This window comes from Eimeria acervulina, genomic scaffold (assembly GCF_000499425.1).
Source record: "Eimeria acervulina Houghton genomic scaffold, Eah_scaff97, whole genome shotgun sequence".
Lineage (NCBI taxonomy): Eukaryota > Apicomplexa > Conoidasida > Eucoccidiorida > Eimeriidae > Eimeria > Eimeria acervulina.
Genome location: NW_013549497.1, coordinates 22,666 through 37,487, shown reverse-complemented (window position 1 = coordinate 37,487; position 14,822 = coordinate 22,666). Strand labels below are relative to the sequence as shown.

The window sequence follows — 14,822 nt, the reverse complement described above, 5'->3', positions numbered from 1 at the left end:
GGACCAGCTGCTGTGGCTGCTGCTGGGGGAGCAGCAGAAGCTTCAAGACATCAATAAACGAAATATTTGAAACTATCACTACAGCAACAGCAACAGCAACTGCAGCACACTTTTGCAGCCGCCTTCGGCGCGGCAGGAGCAGCTGAGGCCTTCTCAACTCCAGCGGTGTTTGGGGGGGACAGGGGGCGCTCCCCTGGGTTATGCCTCTTCTGTTTTGTTTTGTATTTAGTTTGTTTAAGCTGTACACATCCTTTAACTCTCCTGTTATTGCTTGGGGGTTCGCTGGAGCCCCGCTAGACAGCAGCTGCTGCACCGCGGGCCTCGCGGTGCAGCAGCTGCAGCAGCAGCTGCTCTTCTGTATCACATACAACCCATGGCTGCGCTTGTTACGGGGCCCTCTAGGTCCCGTGCATGCAGCCAGCCTCCTCGTGGGAGTGCTGGGGCTTCGGGAGACCCCTCCTGCTTCCCCAAGGCAGGAGCGGCAGCAGCTGGAGGAACAGCAGCAGCAGCTTCTGGTGTTGCTGCTTCTGTTGGTGGTTCTGAAGAAGACGCCGAAGGAGCTGCTGTAGACTGCAGCACGACAGAATCTATTCTTCTTTCTACCAGAGTTGCAGCTGCAGCAGCAGATACCCCGCAAGACGACTTGGGGTACAGCAAGGCTCCGTTGCTGCCACCATGCTTGCACGGCGCTGCAGCAGAAGCAGCAGCAACGGGTGAGGCATCCAAGTGTCTTGATGCGGAGTCAGCAGCAGCAGCAGCAGCAGCAGCAGCAAGTGGAGGGAAGCCATACAACTGGTTGGCTGCAGCGTCACCAACAGCAGCAGGCGGTTGGAGGTCCCCCCCAATGTACTGCAGCACTGCGGTGTCTCCTTCTTCTCGCTGCGAGCAGCTGTCTTGCTGCGGCTCTCCTGCTAGCCGGTGGGGTGAGTGCTGCTGCCTCTCCAGCCTTCAGCTGCAGCAGCTGCGGTGCGCCGAACCCCCCGCCCGCCAGCCCGCTGCAGCAGCTGGCGCTGCAGTTGGTGCTGCAGCTGGTTGTGCAGCTGGTTGTGCAGCTGGTGCTGCTGCGGCTGGTGCTGCAGCTGGTGCTGCTGCTGCAGCTGCAGCTGGCGCCGCTGCAGGTGGTGCTGCTGCAGCAGACCCCACAGCAAATGCTGATGAAGGATTCCAAACCATCCAGCAGCAGGGGGAAGACTGCAGCAGCAGCAGCTGCAGCAGCAGCGCAGGAGGGGAGATTTTGCCAGCAGGGATGCAGGAACAGGGAGCCCCAGGGAACGGTGCAGCAGCAACCGTAGGTGATGCTGCTGCATCGGTAGCAGCAGAAGCAGCAGCTCCTGCTGCACCAGCAGCAGTAGAAGCAGCAGCAGCTGCTGCACCAGCAGCAACAGAAGTGGCAGCTTCTGCTGCACCAGCAGCAGCAGAAGCAGCAGCTGCTGCTACAGCACTCAATGATACTGAAGTTGCTGCTTGCTCCCCCTCTGCAGCAGCAGCCAAGTGCGACGAAGGACTACCAAACCCATCTCCTGCGTGGGATAGTGAGGGGGCCCCTGCTGCTGCAGCAGAAGCAGTAAAAGCGGCAGCAGCAGAAGCAGTAGCAGATGCTACTGCAGCAGAATCACCAGACATCACCATAAGAGCAACAATGACGACAGAAAATATAGCAACAGGTGTGGCGGCGGAAGCAGCAGCACCTGCAGTAGCGGCAGCACCTGCAGCAGCAGCAGCAGCAGCAGCAGAACCTGCAGCAGCACCAGTAGCTTCAGCAGAAGCGGCAGCAGCAGCAGCAGCTGGTGGTAGTGGATCAGCATCTGCCTCAGCAGCTTCGGGTTGTGTGGATGCTCCGTCGTCTCAGCAGCGAGCTGCAAAGGAGACAGCAGGGCAGACAACAGCAGCAGAAAGAGGGGCAGCAGCAACAACAGCAGCAGCAACAGCAGCGGCCGAAGCAGCAACGCCAGCAGCAGCCGCAGAAGAAGACACAGAAGGATGGATTGCGGTGAAGCCCCGGCGGCCCCGCCGCTGGGCAGATGCACCCATATCTGACGACGAAGATTGCAACATGGTAAGGAACCTTAGCCCCAAACCCTAAACCCTAAACCCTAGACCCTGAATTGTTAGGTCTACAGAGCCTAACGGGTGCGTATCTGTCTTCATCTCAGTAAAGGAGTGCATGCAAGGGGGGATTAGCTGCTGCTGTATTTCTCTGTGGCTGTTCTGTCTGCAGCGTCGGTGCCCCCGTAGGCCCCACAGCGGCGCCCTCACTGGGCCGCAGCGGCAGCCTCAACGTGCTGGGGGCCCTCCAACTGTTAGGAGGCCCTGCAGCTACGTAGATAGAGGCCCTGCAGCAGCAGCAGCAGGCGGCAGGCACCACCGACACCCCCACCACGTCTGTGTCTTCAGCGCCGCTGTTGCTGCTGGCCTTGTGAATCCAGGAAGAGATACTCAAGTTGTGCCCAGCGAGCAGCAGCAGCAGCAGCAGCAGCAGCAGCAAAACTACGCGGAGGCCGACAGGGACTTCCGACGGCCTGGGGGCTCGTGGCCTTCGCATTCCTGCGGGTGGTATCTTTGGTAAGTAGAGCTGCAGCAGCAGCACCAGCTCCAGCAGCAGCATAAGCTGCAGCCGCGTTAGCTGCAGCAGCATTAGCTACAGCATCATCTGTGCTGCATCATTAGCTGCATCAGCATTTGTGCAGCATCATTGGCTGCAGCAGCATTTGCTGCAGCAGCAGCAGCTGGAGCAGCCTGCTGCGGGTGCCAGGTGCCTGCGGGAGCTTTGCGCATGCATCGGCTCTTGCTGTGTCGTCGATGTTGTGTTCAGGCACAGCCCCATGGGGAACGAGGGGAGCGGCAGCAGCAGCAAAAGCAGCAGCAGCAAGGGGCGGCTGCAAGAGGACTATGAGAGAGGCCTTGTGCAGATTGGTGAGTGGTCGCCGCAGCAGCAGTAATAACAGTACAAGTGACAGCAGCAGCAGACGTAGCAGCAGCAGTGGCAGCAGCAGCGATAGTCACACCAGCAGCAACAGCAGCAGCAACAACAACAGCAGCAGCAGCAGCAGCACTATGCATATTAAGAGTGTGTATGCATGTGTATGTATATGTGGCAACAGGGCGCGTAGGGTCTGCGAGAGGTATCGTTGACCTGTGGAGTTTGCTGTCTCCTCGTGCTTTGGGGCCTCCAGTGAATGTTGCTGCATGCGTTGGGGGCTGTCTACCTCTGTGGGAGGACCCGGTTAATAGAAGCGGGGGCCACTTCATTATTAGAAGCCTCGCCGGCAAGTCGCAGGCAGTGGTGAGTCTTTGCTGCTGCTGCTGTTGCTGCTGCTGTTGCTGTTGCTGCTGTTGCTGCTGCAATGGGGCTCCCTGCTAGGCCGACGAGGCCCACTGAGGCGGTAGGGCCTGGGTGTACAGACAGAAGCAACACAATAGAGACAGCAGTGAACATATTTGAACAGAGAAGGAGCTCTAGGACAGGGGTGTAAAGGGAACACGAGACACGCATTCAACGCAGTGCTGCCGAGAGTGATGTTATCTGCTGCTGCTGCTGCCGCTGCTGCTGCTGCCGCTGCTGCTGCTGCTACTGCTTTAGTAGGGGGATTCTTTGGGGCCTTTCTGGTGCTGCAGCAGCTGTCTTGTGTGTCTGCGTTGTGGTGAAGGGCGTATTTTTGCTGCTGCTGCGGTCGCTGGAGCAGAAGCAGCAGCACAACAGACGTTCTCTGAAGGCTCTTCTGTCTACCCTTACAGCAGTTGTGCTCTGTCTGCGCAACAACGACAAGAGCCACAAAGTGGAGGTGCGAGACCCTCTGTCAGGCGATTAGCGGCGGCAGCAGCAGCAGCGGCAATTGTTGCTGCTGCTCCTGATTGCTGCTGCTGCTGCTGTAGCAGCTACGTCACGTTGCTTTGACCTCTCTTGGTTTAGCATTCGCCATGTCGGCAGTTATTATTGCTGCTGCTTCTGCTACTCGCCCTGTTGAGCTCTGCTTCTGTTGCTGCTGCTGCTGCTGTTTTCAGGTGTGGGTGGGTTCAACTGCTTGTCAGACGCTGCGGCAACAGGAGGCGCAGCTGCGGGAGTTCTTGAGCTGTGCTGCAGTGGGGCTGCACCGTCTAGACTTTGCTTTTCTGTCTCATGAAGCCTGCTTAACTCGACACCACCGGAAGGTAAGGGAGCAGTTAGGTGTCTATACACCCCATACAACAGACAGCGAGGGAAGAAGGCTTAGGGCCGCAGCGTGCAGCAGAAATAGAAGCATACATGCACACATATGTACATATATATATATATGTTTATATATAAACAAATAGTATATAGCCTTATTATATTGGGAATTTGTAGAAGTGATTATCTTTCTTGTTACGACATTAGGAGAACGGTCAGAGGCCGATGCTGTGTCTCTTGTGCTGCTGCTGTTGCTGCTGCAGCTGCGCCTTAAACCGCAAAGACGGGAACCGGAGGCGTTGCCAGCAGCAGCAGGCGGGACGGCGTCTTCACAACAGCAACAGCAGGATCAGCGGAAGCAACAAGAGCAGCAGCAGCACCACCACCAACAGCAGCAGCAGCAGCAGGTTTTGCTCGGCCGGGGGGTCCCAGAGGCAGACGCAGCAGCAGTGCGGGGGACCTCCCCAGGCACAAGCGGCGGCCTCCATCACCCCTCTATTGAAGGGGCCTCGTCTGCATATGAAAGTCTCAGCACTGACACGGGGAGCTCGCGGCGTAGCAGTAGCAATAAGGGGGGCTTCGGCAGCAGCAGCAGCAGCAGCGGCAGCGTCGCAAGTCTCTGCTGTGAGACAGGATCTCATGCAAGCTACAAGAGCGTTATTCTCAGGGGTAGCCACACAGGGAGACAGGTACAGCGGTGCGGTGTCTTACCAGTTAACCCAACCCAGGGGCCTCCTATCAGCAGCAGCAGCAGCAACAGCAGCAGTAGTAGCAGCAGCTGCCGCGTAGGGGTGAATGTGCCGGAAGATGAGAAGAGAGCAGTGCACAAGGACAGTACAGAAGTTCTGCCTCAAGCGAATAGACAGCAGGTGCAGCTGCAACAGCAGGTGCTGCAGCAAGATCAAGCTGTCAGCAGCAGCAGCAGCATCAACAGTGCCAGGCCGTCAGCATCATCTGGAGGGGCTGTAGGTGCTGCTGCAGGGAAGTTGGCGGGTGCCCCTGCCTTTGTTGCTAGCGGGAGAGAGACAATGTATATCATGGAAGGTGCAGCAGCAGCAGGGGCAGAAGGTGCAGCAGCACCAAGGGCAGCAGGTGCAGCAGCAGGAGGGGCAGAAGCAGGTGCAGCAGCAGGAGGGGCAGAAGCAGGTGCAGCAGGTGCAGCAGCAGCAGGAGGGGAAGCAGCAGGTGCAGCAGGTGCAACAGCAGGTAGTCGGGTGTCTCGGGGAGGTGCTGCAGTGGGGAGGAGACTAGGAGGGAGACAGAAACCCCCAAGGAGACAGTACGGAATGTGTGTGGGCAGCGAGGGACTCCGACCTGAGGAGCAGCTGCTGCAGCACCTTTACTCCTTCAATGCCAGCGACATCCCCGACTACTTCTCCATGCAGCAGGCAGCATATCAGGGCCGTGCTGCTGTATATCAGAGTTACGCTGCTTGTGCATCTGCAGCAGTTACTGCGGAAGAAGCTGCTGCTGCTGCTGTGCAGCAGCAGCAGCAAGTTGGAATTATGTGGGACTTCCCTCCATTGACTTCTTCAGTGGCGGCTCCTGTGGCGGCGGCAGTTGCTTCTGCTTCTGCTGCTGCTGCTGCTGCTGCTGGGGTAGACCCTTGTGAGGGCCCGAAGCAGCATCCAAAGCAGGCGCAGCTGGTGGCGCAGAACGCAGCGGGAACCCCAGAAAACGGCAGCAGCAGCAGCAGCAACAGCAGCAGCAGCACGCCGCAGGGTAAGCAGTTCGCGTTTAATCCACATGCCCCAGGGTTTGTTATGCCAGCCCGTCCGCTCTCATCCTCTCCACTGGCGACAGAAACAGCAGCAGCGGCAGCAGCAGCAGCAGCTGCTGCTGCTGCAGCCAGTGGCGTGGAGGGCGTCAGCGAGTGTTGTGCTGCAGCTGCGGCTGAAGCGTCCCGAAATTTGCTGCTGCAGCCTGCTGTAGTTGCTGACGCGAGCACTGTCTCCTCTATTGGAGCTTCATTTGTAAGCGACTGCGATTCTGCCGGGGGTGGTGCTGCTGCGACAGAGGCGGAGGCAGCAGCAGCAGCAGCAGCAGCTGCTGCTGCTGCTGCAGGCTACATGGGGGGCTTGCTAGATGCAGACTTTGTCGACCCGCAAGACCCCTCTTCTTTGCTGCTAATTACGCTGATGCTGCACCCCTCTCTAGATGAAGGGGACCCGCTGCAGGTGCCGCTGCTGCCGTTTCCAAGGATGGATGGGCAGGCTGCTGCCTTGGAGGCTCAGGGATGGGAGGTGCAGGAGACTCAGCAGCAGCAGCAGCAGCAGCAGCAGCATCAATTACGAGCGGGGGACAACTGCAGCAACAGCCCATCGCAAATAAGCCTTACCCTGGACTACGAAGAAATCACCCAGACGTTGTCAGTAGACATTCAACAGAATTAAGGAGACGCCTGTCTCCTTTCTGTCCCCTCATCATCTTCTTTCTGGGCCCTTTGACTCCCCACACCACAGCAAGGAGACACAGCCCCGCAAGAAGCGAGCCCGTAGCCGAGGGACGAACTAGTCTTGTTCATACTCTTCTTCTTTATAGATGACTCTCTAATTGAAACGAAGGCTTTGCTGCAGAGGTGCAGCGAGCAGGAGATACCAGACCTGCAGCTGCAGCAGCAGCAGTGGCTGCTGTTGTCCCTGCAGCTTGTGCAACTGCAGCCCCTGTAGCTGCACAGCAGCAGGTGCTGCAGCAGATGCTGCAGGTGCTGCTGCTGCCGCTGCTGCAGGTGCTGCAGCAAGGAGTGGATCAACCTGTATCCAGCTGCAGCCGTAGCTGCACGACAGATTTTCTCGTATCTGAGTTCTGTGAGTTCTGTGGCTTTAGTGCACAGTTTCATTTTTATGTCTTCCGGGATTATATATAAGCCCTGATGCTGCTGCAGGGGTGTAGTTGATGCTGCTGCTGCAGCAGAATATCTTGGTGCGAACGGCCAGCATCGGCAACAGCAGCAGCAGGAGCAGCAGCACCAACAGCTGCTGCTGCTGCTGCTGCTGCTGTAGCAGGAGCTGTTGCGGGGACGGCGAGGCGTCAGCGCATCTCAGCAGCAAATCAATGAAGGGCTTGAAGGACATCAAGGAATGGCCCTTCTTCGTTTATATCTGTTCTTCTATCTGCTGCAAGTGCTTCGCCGTGTTGTGTGTCTGTGGAGTGTCTCTTCAGGCCCTTCGTTATGTGTGTAGCTGAATTGACTTGCGGGTTTGTATTTATATGTCTCCTTGCGTTCGGTTGGGGAGGCTAGCTGGCTGCAAGCGTCTAGAGCGTAGCTGCAGCAAGAAGAAAAATAAAAGAGAGTGAACGTGCTCTGGGTGCTGCTGTCTCTCGTATAATTTTCAAACAAGAGACAGCAGCAGCCCCTTTTGCATGCATTCAGATGTCTTGTTCTCCGTAGAAGGAAGAGACACTTTATTAGAGACACCACCGGTGAGGGAGTACAAATAGGCCCCAAAGTCTCGAAGTCAATATATGCAACCGGGCAGCGTTTGTTTCTTTTCATTTTGTTATAAGGGGTTCAGTTAGCCCGTAATGCAGCAAGCAGAATACAGGAGACAAAGGGGACTGTCTCCTGTCTGTCTCCGCAGCCTTCAGCAAAGGAGACACTCATGCACTGCACACTGTCTCTCTTGCTGCAAGAGAGACATCTAATCATTTTGACTAACTCGGTCACGGGCGAACCCCCTCCTCAATGGTGTTTTTGTTACATTGCTGCGGAGAGGCAGCAGCAGCAGCAGTTGCTGCTGCCGCTGCTGCTAATCAAAGTTCGGTAGGAGACAGCCTGTAGCAGTAAGTAGCTAACTGCAGCTAGAGCTGCCTGTTGCAGCAGTAGATAGACTGCAGCTAGAGCTGCCTGTTGCAGCAGTAGATAGAGACCATAGGCTGCTTCTTTTGCTGCTGTTGTAGGAGTGTAGCAGCAGCAGCGGGAGCAGCACTACCCGAGCTACTTTCTGAGTGAATAAGCAGATCTGCAGCTGCAGCAACTCAGCTTATAATTGCACCTTTGTCTGCCATCCAGAGCGTGCAACAGCAGCGCGCTGCTGCTGCTGCTGCTGCCGCTGCTGCTGCTGCTGCGGCTACTGCTGCTCCCGTTGCTGCTGCTGCAGCTACTGCTGCTAACGCTACGGCTTCTACCGCTGCTTCTGCTACTGCTGCTGCCGCCACTGCTGATGCTACTGTTGCTGTTGCTACCGCTGCTGCTGGTGCTACCTCTGCTTCTACGGCTGCTGCTGCTGCTGCTGCTGCAAATTAGAAAACAGGACAGCCCGGGAGTATCCGCCCTCTCGAGTGTTTCTGATTAAAAACAAACTACAAAGAAAAGTGTCTCCCACCCCTTGCTTCGGGTTTGGCTACTGCAAGAGTTTACAGATGCAAAAAAAAGACGGATCGAAGCAGCGCCAGCTGCTGCTGCTAAGGCTGCTGCTGCTGCTGCTGCTGCTGCTGCTGCAATTGCCTAGGCAGTGCCGGCAGCTGCAGCAGAGGCCCTGAAGGCCCTGCTCTTCAAATTGTTTACAAATAAACTAAATACACTTAGCACCATTGCATGCCTTTAGGCAACGCACTGTGCTGCAGTGAGAGACCCACGCGAGCGGTCTTCTGTCTCTGCAGCGTACACCTACAGAAATTATTGTCTGTCACCCTCTGTTGCATGTTGTTCCTGGGCCCTTTGTTGTTGCTGCTGCTGCTTCTTTTGCTGCTGCTGCTGCTAAGTGTGGCGTATGCAGCTGCAGCAGCCACCTGGAGCAAAATCCAGCTGTCTCCTAAAGGGCTTTATTTCAGATGTCCAGGACATCCCAACTGTCTCCTTCTCTAATAGCTGGCGAGCAAAGCTCTTGTATAAACTGTCTCTAAACAAGAGACTGCTGCATGCAGCCGCTCCACGGAGACGCCGCAATGCTGCCGGCTGTGCATTGCTAGTGCAGAGCCTTTGTTTAAATCTTTAGGTCTTCGGGACCCCCTACAGAAAGGAGACCCCAGACACACCTCTTGAAGGAGGAGACATTGGAGACAGTGCGCGCACTTTTAACTCAGTCTCCTCCCCAGCAGTCCCCTCGCCTTGTGGTTTCTATGCTGCCGCTGTCGTGGCTGTGGGGCCCCACAGCCCCCTCCCCAAGTACAGCTGCATGCAAATGAATAGCAGCAGTCTCCAACAAGGCGTAGCGTAAGGGTGCGATGCCGTTAATTTCAGTGTCTCCTCGTCCCCAACTGTCTCCTCCTTCACCCTTCCCTGTGTCTCCTCTCTTGACCCCTCCTCTGGAACCTCCTCTGGAACCGCCGCCCCAGAGCACTCAACCACCTTTTTAAACTAGCTAAGGCCCTTCTTAAAGGAGACGAGGGACAAGAAGCTTCTTTGTCAGCAGACTGGGGCTTTACTACCTCAGGTACGAAGGTAGTAACAGAAAACTGCTGCTGGTCTACGCTGAGGAGCTCTGGCCGCTTCTCTGCAGCAAAACGCAGCACGCCTGCGTCGCCCGCTGCAGCAGCTGCAGCAGCTACAGAGGAAAGAGATACCCCATTGTCTGTCTCGTCCAGTTGAAGAGACTCCCTATCTGCTGTCTCCTCAGGAGGAGACAGAAGAGCGCCCTTCAATAAAAATTTTGCTGTCTCCACCACCCCAATGACTTCTCCTACTAGCCGCCCGAACTGCAGCCAAAACTCCACGTAGACAGTCTCTGTAGATACACCCCAAAAGCAAGACCATCACCACCCCACAACTCTATGAAGACAGAGACAAAAGCAAACAAGAATAGTAGTGAGTAGCAACGATAGGAGACACAGGAGACCCCCAACAGAGCAGCAGAAGAGCGTATTGCATATAGAGGAGGAGAGAAGGAGACAAATTAAAAGGAGACAGATACAGCCCCTAAGCAACGATCCCCCTCACCCCCACTAAACCACCACTTCGCAGCAACCCCACGGGTTGTCTTCCCCCAGCCGCTGCTGCTGGCGCAAGCAAACGTTGGATACCGCAGCAGCCAGCTGTCTCCTTTCTTTGAAGGCCACTGCAGCAGCAAACTTGAACGCTTTCCTGGGAATCGCAGCTGCACCGATTGCTGCTCTGCGTCTACAGCACAACAAACCCCACAACCTCAGCTGCCTATACACCTCAACACCCCCCAAACAAACATCAAAACTACCAAATGAAACATCTTTCAGAAGCTGCCTTCTGCAGCTCCGGAATGAGTATAAAGGGCAGCATCTCTCTACCTGGATAATAAATAAAATACATAATTATTAAAGTGCTAATGCCTCATTCAATATTAAATTGCATATAATGCTAAGGAGGATACGAAGTGTCTGCCTCTTCGGCCAGAGGCGCAGCAAGCGCGTGCCCGTCGTTGCTGTGTGTCTGTGTGTACATATGTATATGTTATACATATATCTGCATATGTATGTTTATATGCATATATCTATATATATATATAAGCATGTATATACATATGTATATTTATATATGTATATGCATATATGTATATATGTATTCATGCATATGGATATATGAGACAACGAATGCTAGAGAGAGCTAAGGGATGAAGAGGGTAGAGAAAGAGACAAAGAGAGTCCCCACCGTAGAAGCAAATGGGGTGGCCCTCGCCGTTGCTGTCTGTCTCTCCTTCACTTAGCTGCCCCACTTGCAGCAGCAGCAGCCGATCCCCAAGAATGACTTCAGCCGCCTGCATATACACCCCACGCAGCATGCCTACGCATGTATATATATATATATATATATATACATATAATATACATATATATATTATTTTGCTTTCTATGCATATTATATATATGTAGACAAGAGACAGAATGAAAAGGAGACAGGAGACAGAATTAAATAGAGACAGGAGACAGAATTAAAAGGAGACAGGAGACAGGGACTTACCAGCCAGGCTTCTGCGAGCCATTTAGCGAGGGCAAATCGGTGGACAAGGCCGTGCTCGAGCAGGCGTATTTTATGCATGGGGTTTTTGAGGGTTGAGAACTGTCTCTCTTCTCCCTCCACCTGTTTACTCTTGATTTGCTGCTGCAGGGGCCTCTCACTGACGCAGATTGCCTCCACTGTCTCTGCTGCGTCTCCCGTACCCCGTACTGTGACTTGTCTCTCGACCTGCTGCTGCGAACTGTCTCCTGTCTCCCCTGCTGCAGCGGCGTCTCCAGCCACTGTCTCCTCTTGGTCTATAGGGAAGGCTACGCCTGCTGGGGAGTTTTGCACGTCTGTCTCCTGGGTAGCAGGATCAGGTGTCTCTCCTGTCTCTGCAGCTGCAGGCCCAAGTGTCTCCTCTGTCTCTGCTGCTGCAGGTGCAAGCATCTCCTCTGTCTCTTCAGCTGCAGGTGTATGCGTCTCCTCTGTCTCTTCAGCTGCAGGTGTATGCGTCCCCTCTGTCTCTTCAGCTGCAGGTGTAAACGTCCCCTCTGTTTCTTCAGCTGCAGGTGTAAGCGTCCCCTCTGTCTCTGCTGCTACAGGCGCAGGCATGTCCTCTGTCTGTGCAGCTGCAGCCCCAATTGTCTCCTCTGTCTGTGCAGCTGCAGGCCCAGGTGTCTCCTCTGTCTCTGCAGCTGCAGGCCCAGGTGTCTCCTCTGTCTCTTCAGCTGAAGGCGCATGCGTCTCCTTTGTCTCTTCAGCTACAGGCGTAAGTGTCTCTTCTGTCTCCGTGGGTGTCTCCCGGTCAGTGTCAATATCATCATAGTGGGGCTTAACTTGCATTTGCATGAAGGCTTCAATTTGCTGGGGCTTACGCCCAGCCTTCACCAAGCCCTGAAGATATTCTAAATAAGCAAGAGGGCTGCCGTGATTGCCTACAGTAAAGTTGCACCGCTTGAGGGGCCTCCGGGGGCCCCCCAACACAGTCCCTACAGTGCTGTTGACGTCTACATGAGAGCATATTGGGCTCCTTATGTCTAATCCCGCGGGGGCTTCAAAGGCCTGTACAGCAGAAAGGAGACAGTTGCAAACAGACAGAACAGAATGAATAAACAGAAGAAAATAAACAAATGAAAGGGTAAAAAACAAAAATAATGACAGAAGAGGATATAAATAAATAGACAGACAAAAACAGAGTTTATAAATAAAAAACTGCAGAGACAGACACAGAAGAAGGAGACAGTTGCAGCAAGCAAATATAAAGAAACACCCCATCACAGCAAGATGCTTCAGCTGTGCATACAGCTGAAGCCTTGCAACACCAACAACAAAAACAGCAGCAGCAGCAGCAGCAGCAGAGATGGTGAAGAGAGAAGACAAGGAGAGAAAGGAGACAGGAGACAGCAGAGACAGTCTCTTAGGGGCCTAAAATGACTCACAAGAACCACCGTGCTGCCGAATTGAAAGGCTCCCATCTCCTGCCCCATACAAAGAGGAACGGGGCTGTGATAATTATAGGTGAAGGCCTTGCGCATGCGACTGCATGCAGGGGTAAGGAAGAATTTATTCTTATCCAAGTGTCTCCTATAATATAACTCTATACCCCCAACCAAACTTGCTGCCACAAAAGTCATTGAAAAAAATAAACGAGGGCCCCCTTTATTGTTATTTCCTGGATCCCAACTCCCTTGAACTGAGGTTCGTTCAAAAGCATCAAGAATATTTCTGTTTAAAAGAACTCGGCGTTGTACCTATAGAAGAAGAATATAAATAAACTCATAATAAGCAGTATATACACCTCAGCAGCAAATTGTGAAGCATATACACCTCAAAAACAAACTACGCAAGTTAAATACACATCAAAACAAACTACAAGCAATGAAGAACCCATAATATATAAACATCGTAATAAAATATTAACAAATCACTTCATATAAACAGAAATAAACAAACATAACATATTATAAACGCTAAAAGAGACAAAACAACCACAAGAAAGAAGCAATAACTGAGTAAACAGCTCCATCATAAAAGAAAGACGAAACAAAACAATTTTATTATATAGATTATGTATATTTACATTAAATAAAACAAGTATATTGTAAAAGAATCAAAAAACAATATATAATAAAAATATATAATAAAAAGAAAGAAAACATTTATTTTTATAAAACAACAACCAGAAGACAAAGACACACTCCAAACATGTAGTTCAAAAGCCCCATCTGTACATACAGCTCGTCACAGTGCATGCAGCCTCAGTTTCATGCAACGCATGCATGCATGCGCATGTGCATGCAGCAGCACCCCACAGGCCAGGCAGGAAACAAGGGCCTGTGCTGCCGCCGCCGCCGCAGCAGCAGCAGCAGGAGCTGCTTCTGTTGCTGCTGTGGCTGGTGCTGCTGCTGCTTGACCCGAATAGAAGCTACAGCGGGGGTGGGAGCTCCGCGCCAGCGGGGGAGGGAGGGAGTGTATAATAAGTGCGTGCATGCAAGGGCTTAGGGCTTGCATGCATCTGTGCTTACAGAGGGTGTACATCCTGGGATATAAATGTGTCTGGTTGCTTCCCAGTCTGCTGCAGAGTGAAACCGATGATAGTCTGTTGGAGCTAAGTAAAACACCTGTACATACAGCCGGTGGTTGGGGCTTTGTAGCTGCAAATCTAAGTTTGTGCCCCGCCCAAATAAAAACTCCGATAAATCAAACGTCGTCCCCTTCACCTATATACACACAAACAAAAATAATGCATGCAAAAAAATGCATGCAATAGAGATGATGCATGCAATAGAGATGATGCATGCAATAGAGATGATGCATGCAAGAGAGATGATACAATAGAGATGATGCATACAAAATAATGCATGCAATAGGACGCATGCAATAGATATGATACATGCAAACAACAGCTGCATGCAGACAGACAGCTACATGCAGACAGCAGCTGCATGCAAGCAACAGCTGCAGGCGCAAAGACAGCCGCACTAAACCCTGTCAACGGGCGTCTACACTGCAGCATAACCCGCAGCAGTTGCAGCATCAGCAACAGCAGCATCAGCAACAGCATCAGCAGCAACTGTAGCAGCTGCAGCAAGAGCTGAGCAGCAACATCTGCAGCAGCATCAGCAGCAAGTGCATGCACGATAAGTGTGTATATGTTTGTTGTTGTGTATACCTGAGGAATGCGAGCGGCAACTATTTTACCGTCTTTGTCGGGTGTAATGAAGAATGCGTTTTGCAAGACAGAGTCTGCAGGAGAGACAACTAATGCATCTCTGTCTATAGGCCTCAAGACGTCGGTATTAATTGGGCGAGAGAAGAAGCTGCCTATACACTCGAAGTGCCGACCGCCCCCCTGCCATGTCTGAGCCGTACTAAACGCCTCTTCGAGATCTGCACCATACACATATCATCATACACCTAAACCCTAAACCCTAAACCCTAAACCCTAAACTTTAAAATCTAAACTCTAAACCCTAAACACTAAACACTAAACCCAAAACTCTAAACCTTAAGCTCTAAACCCTAAACCCTAAACCCTAAACCCTCTGGAGCCCCGCTAGGGCCCCTGTGGGGCCCCTTTTTAAATATTGATTGTTCTCACCAATGTTTGTCATTGCAGCAAACTTCCAGAGGAAACAAGGAGACACCCGAAGTCGAGAGAAGAAACCCCCAACACGAGACAGCATCCGGGTGTTATCAGTAAAAAAATTACGAAGAAAGCCACGCCCTGAAGCACAAACAGCAGCAGCAGCAGCAGCAGCAGCAGCAGGGAAAGTAGTAGATAAACGCCAAGCTACACCGAAAACTCAGCCATCTATAAGTTCG

At 53.0% G+C, this 14,822-nt stretch overlaps 2 protein-coding genes across 2 annotated transcripts in view; one reads left to right on the top strand and one right to left on the bottom strand.

The window, feature by feature from the left end:
- Nucleotides 1-373: 373 nt before the first annotated feature.
- On the top strand, nt 374-6,540 carry EAH_00015870 (hypothetical protein, conserved; the record flags this gene model as incomplete). Its single annotated transcript, XM_013394036.1, has 7 exons — nt 374-2,056; nt 2,219-2,562; nt 2,813-2,913; nt 3,102-3,283; nt 3,648-3,782; nt 4,003-4,149; nt 4,411-6,540. 7 exons carry the CDS (start codon nt 374-376, stop codon nt 6,538-6,540), a joined length of 4,722 nt encoding a protein of 1,573 aa, XP_013249490.1.
- Nucleotides 6,541-9,358: 2,818 nt separating this feature from the next.
- EAH_00015860 (phosphatidylserine decarboxylase proenzyme, putative) overlaps nt 9,359-14,822 on the bottom strand; it is a gene marked incomplete at both ends in the record, with an annotated part of 8,766 nt that continues 3,302 nt past the window's right edge. Inside the window, 7 exons of the mRNA XM_013394035.1 lie at nt 9,359-9,813; nt 10,026-10,205; nt 10,710-10,815; nt 11,019-12,059; nt 12,437-12,615; nt 14,199-14,387; nt 14,599-14,724. Coding sequence (XP_013249489.1) covers nt 9,359-9,813; nt 10,026-10,205; nt 10,710-10,815; nt 11,019-12,059; nt 12,437-12,615; nt 14,199-14,387; nt 14,599-14,724 — 2,276 coding nt within the window. The remainder of the gene's footprint in view (nt 9,814-10,025; nt 10,206-10,709; nt 10,816-11,018; nt 12,060-12,436; nt 12,616-14,198; nt 14,388-14,598; nt 14,725-14,822) is intronic.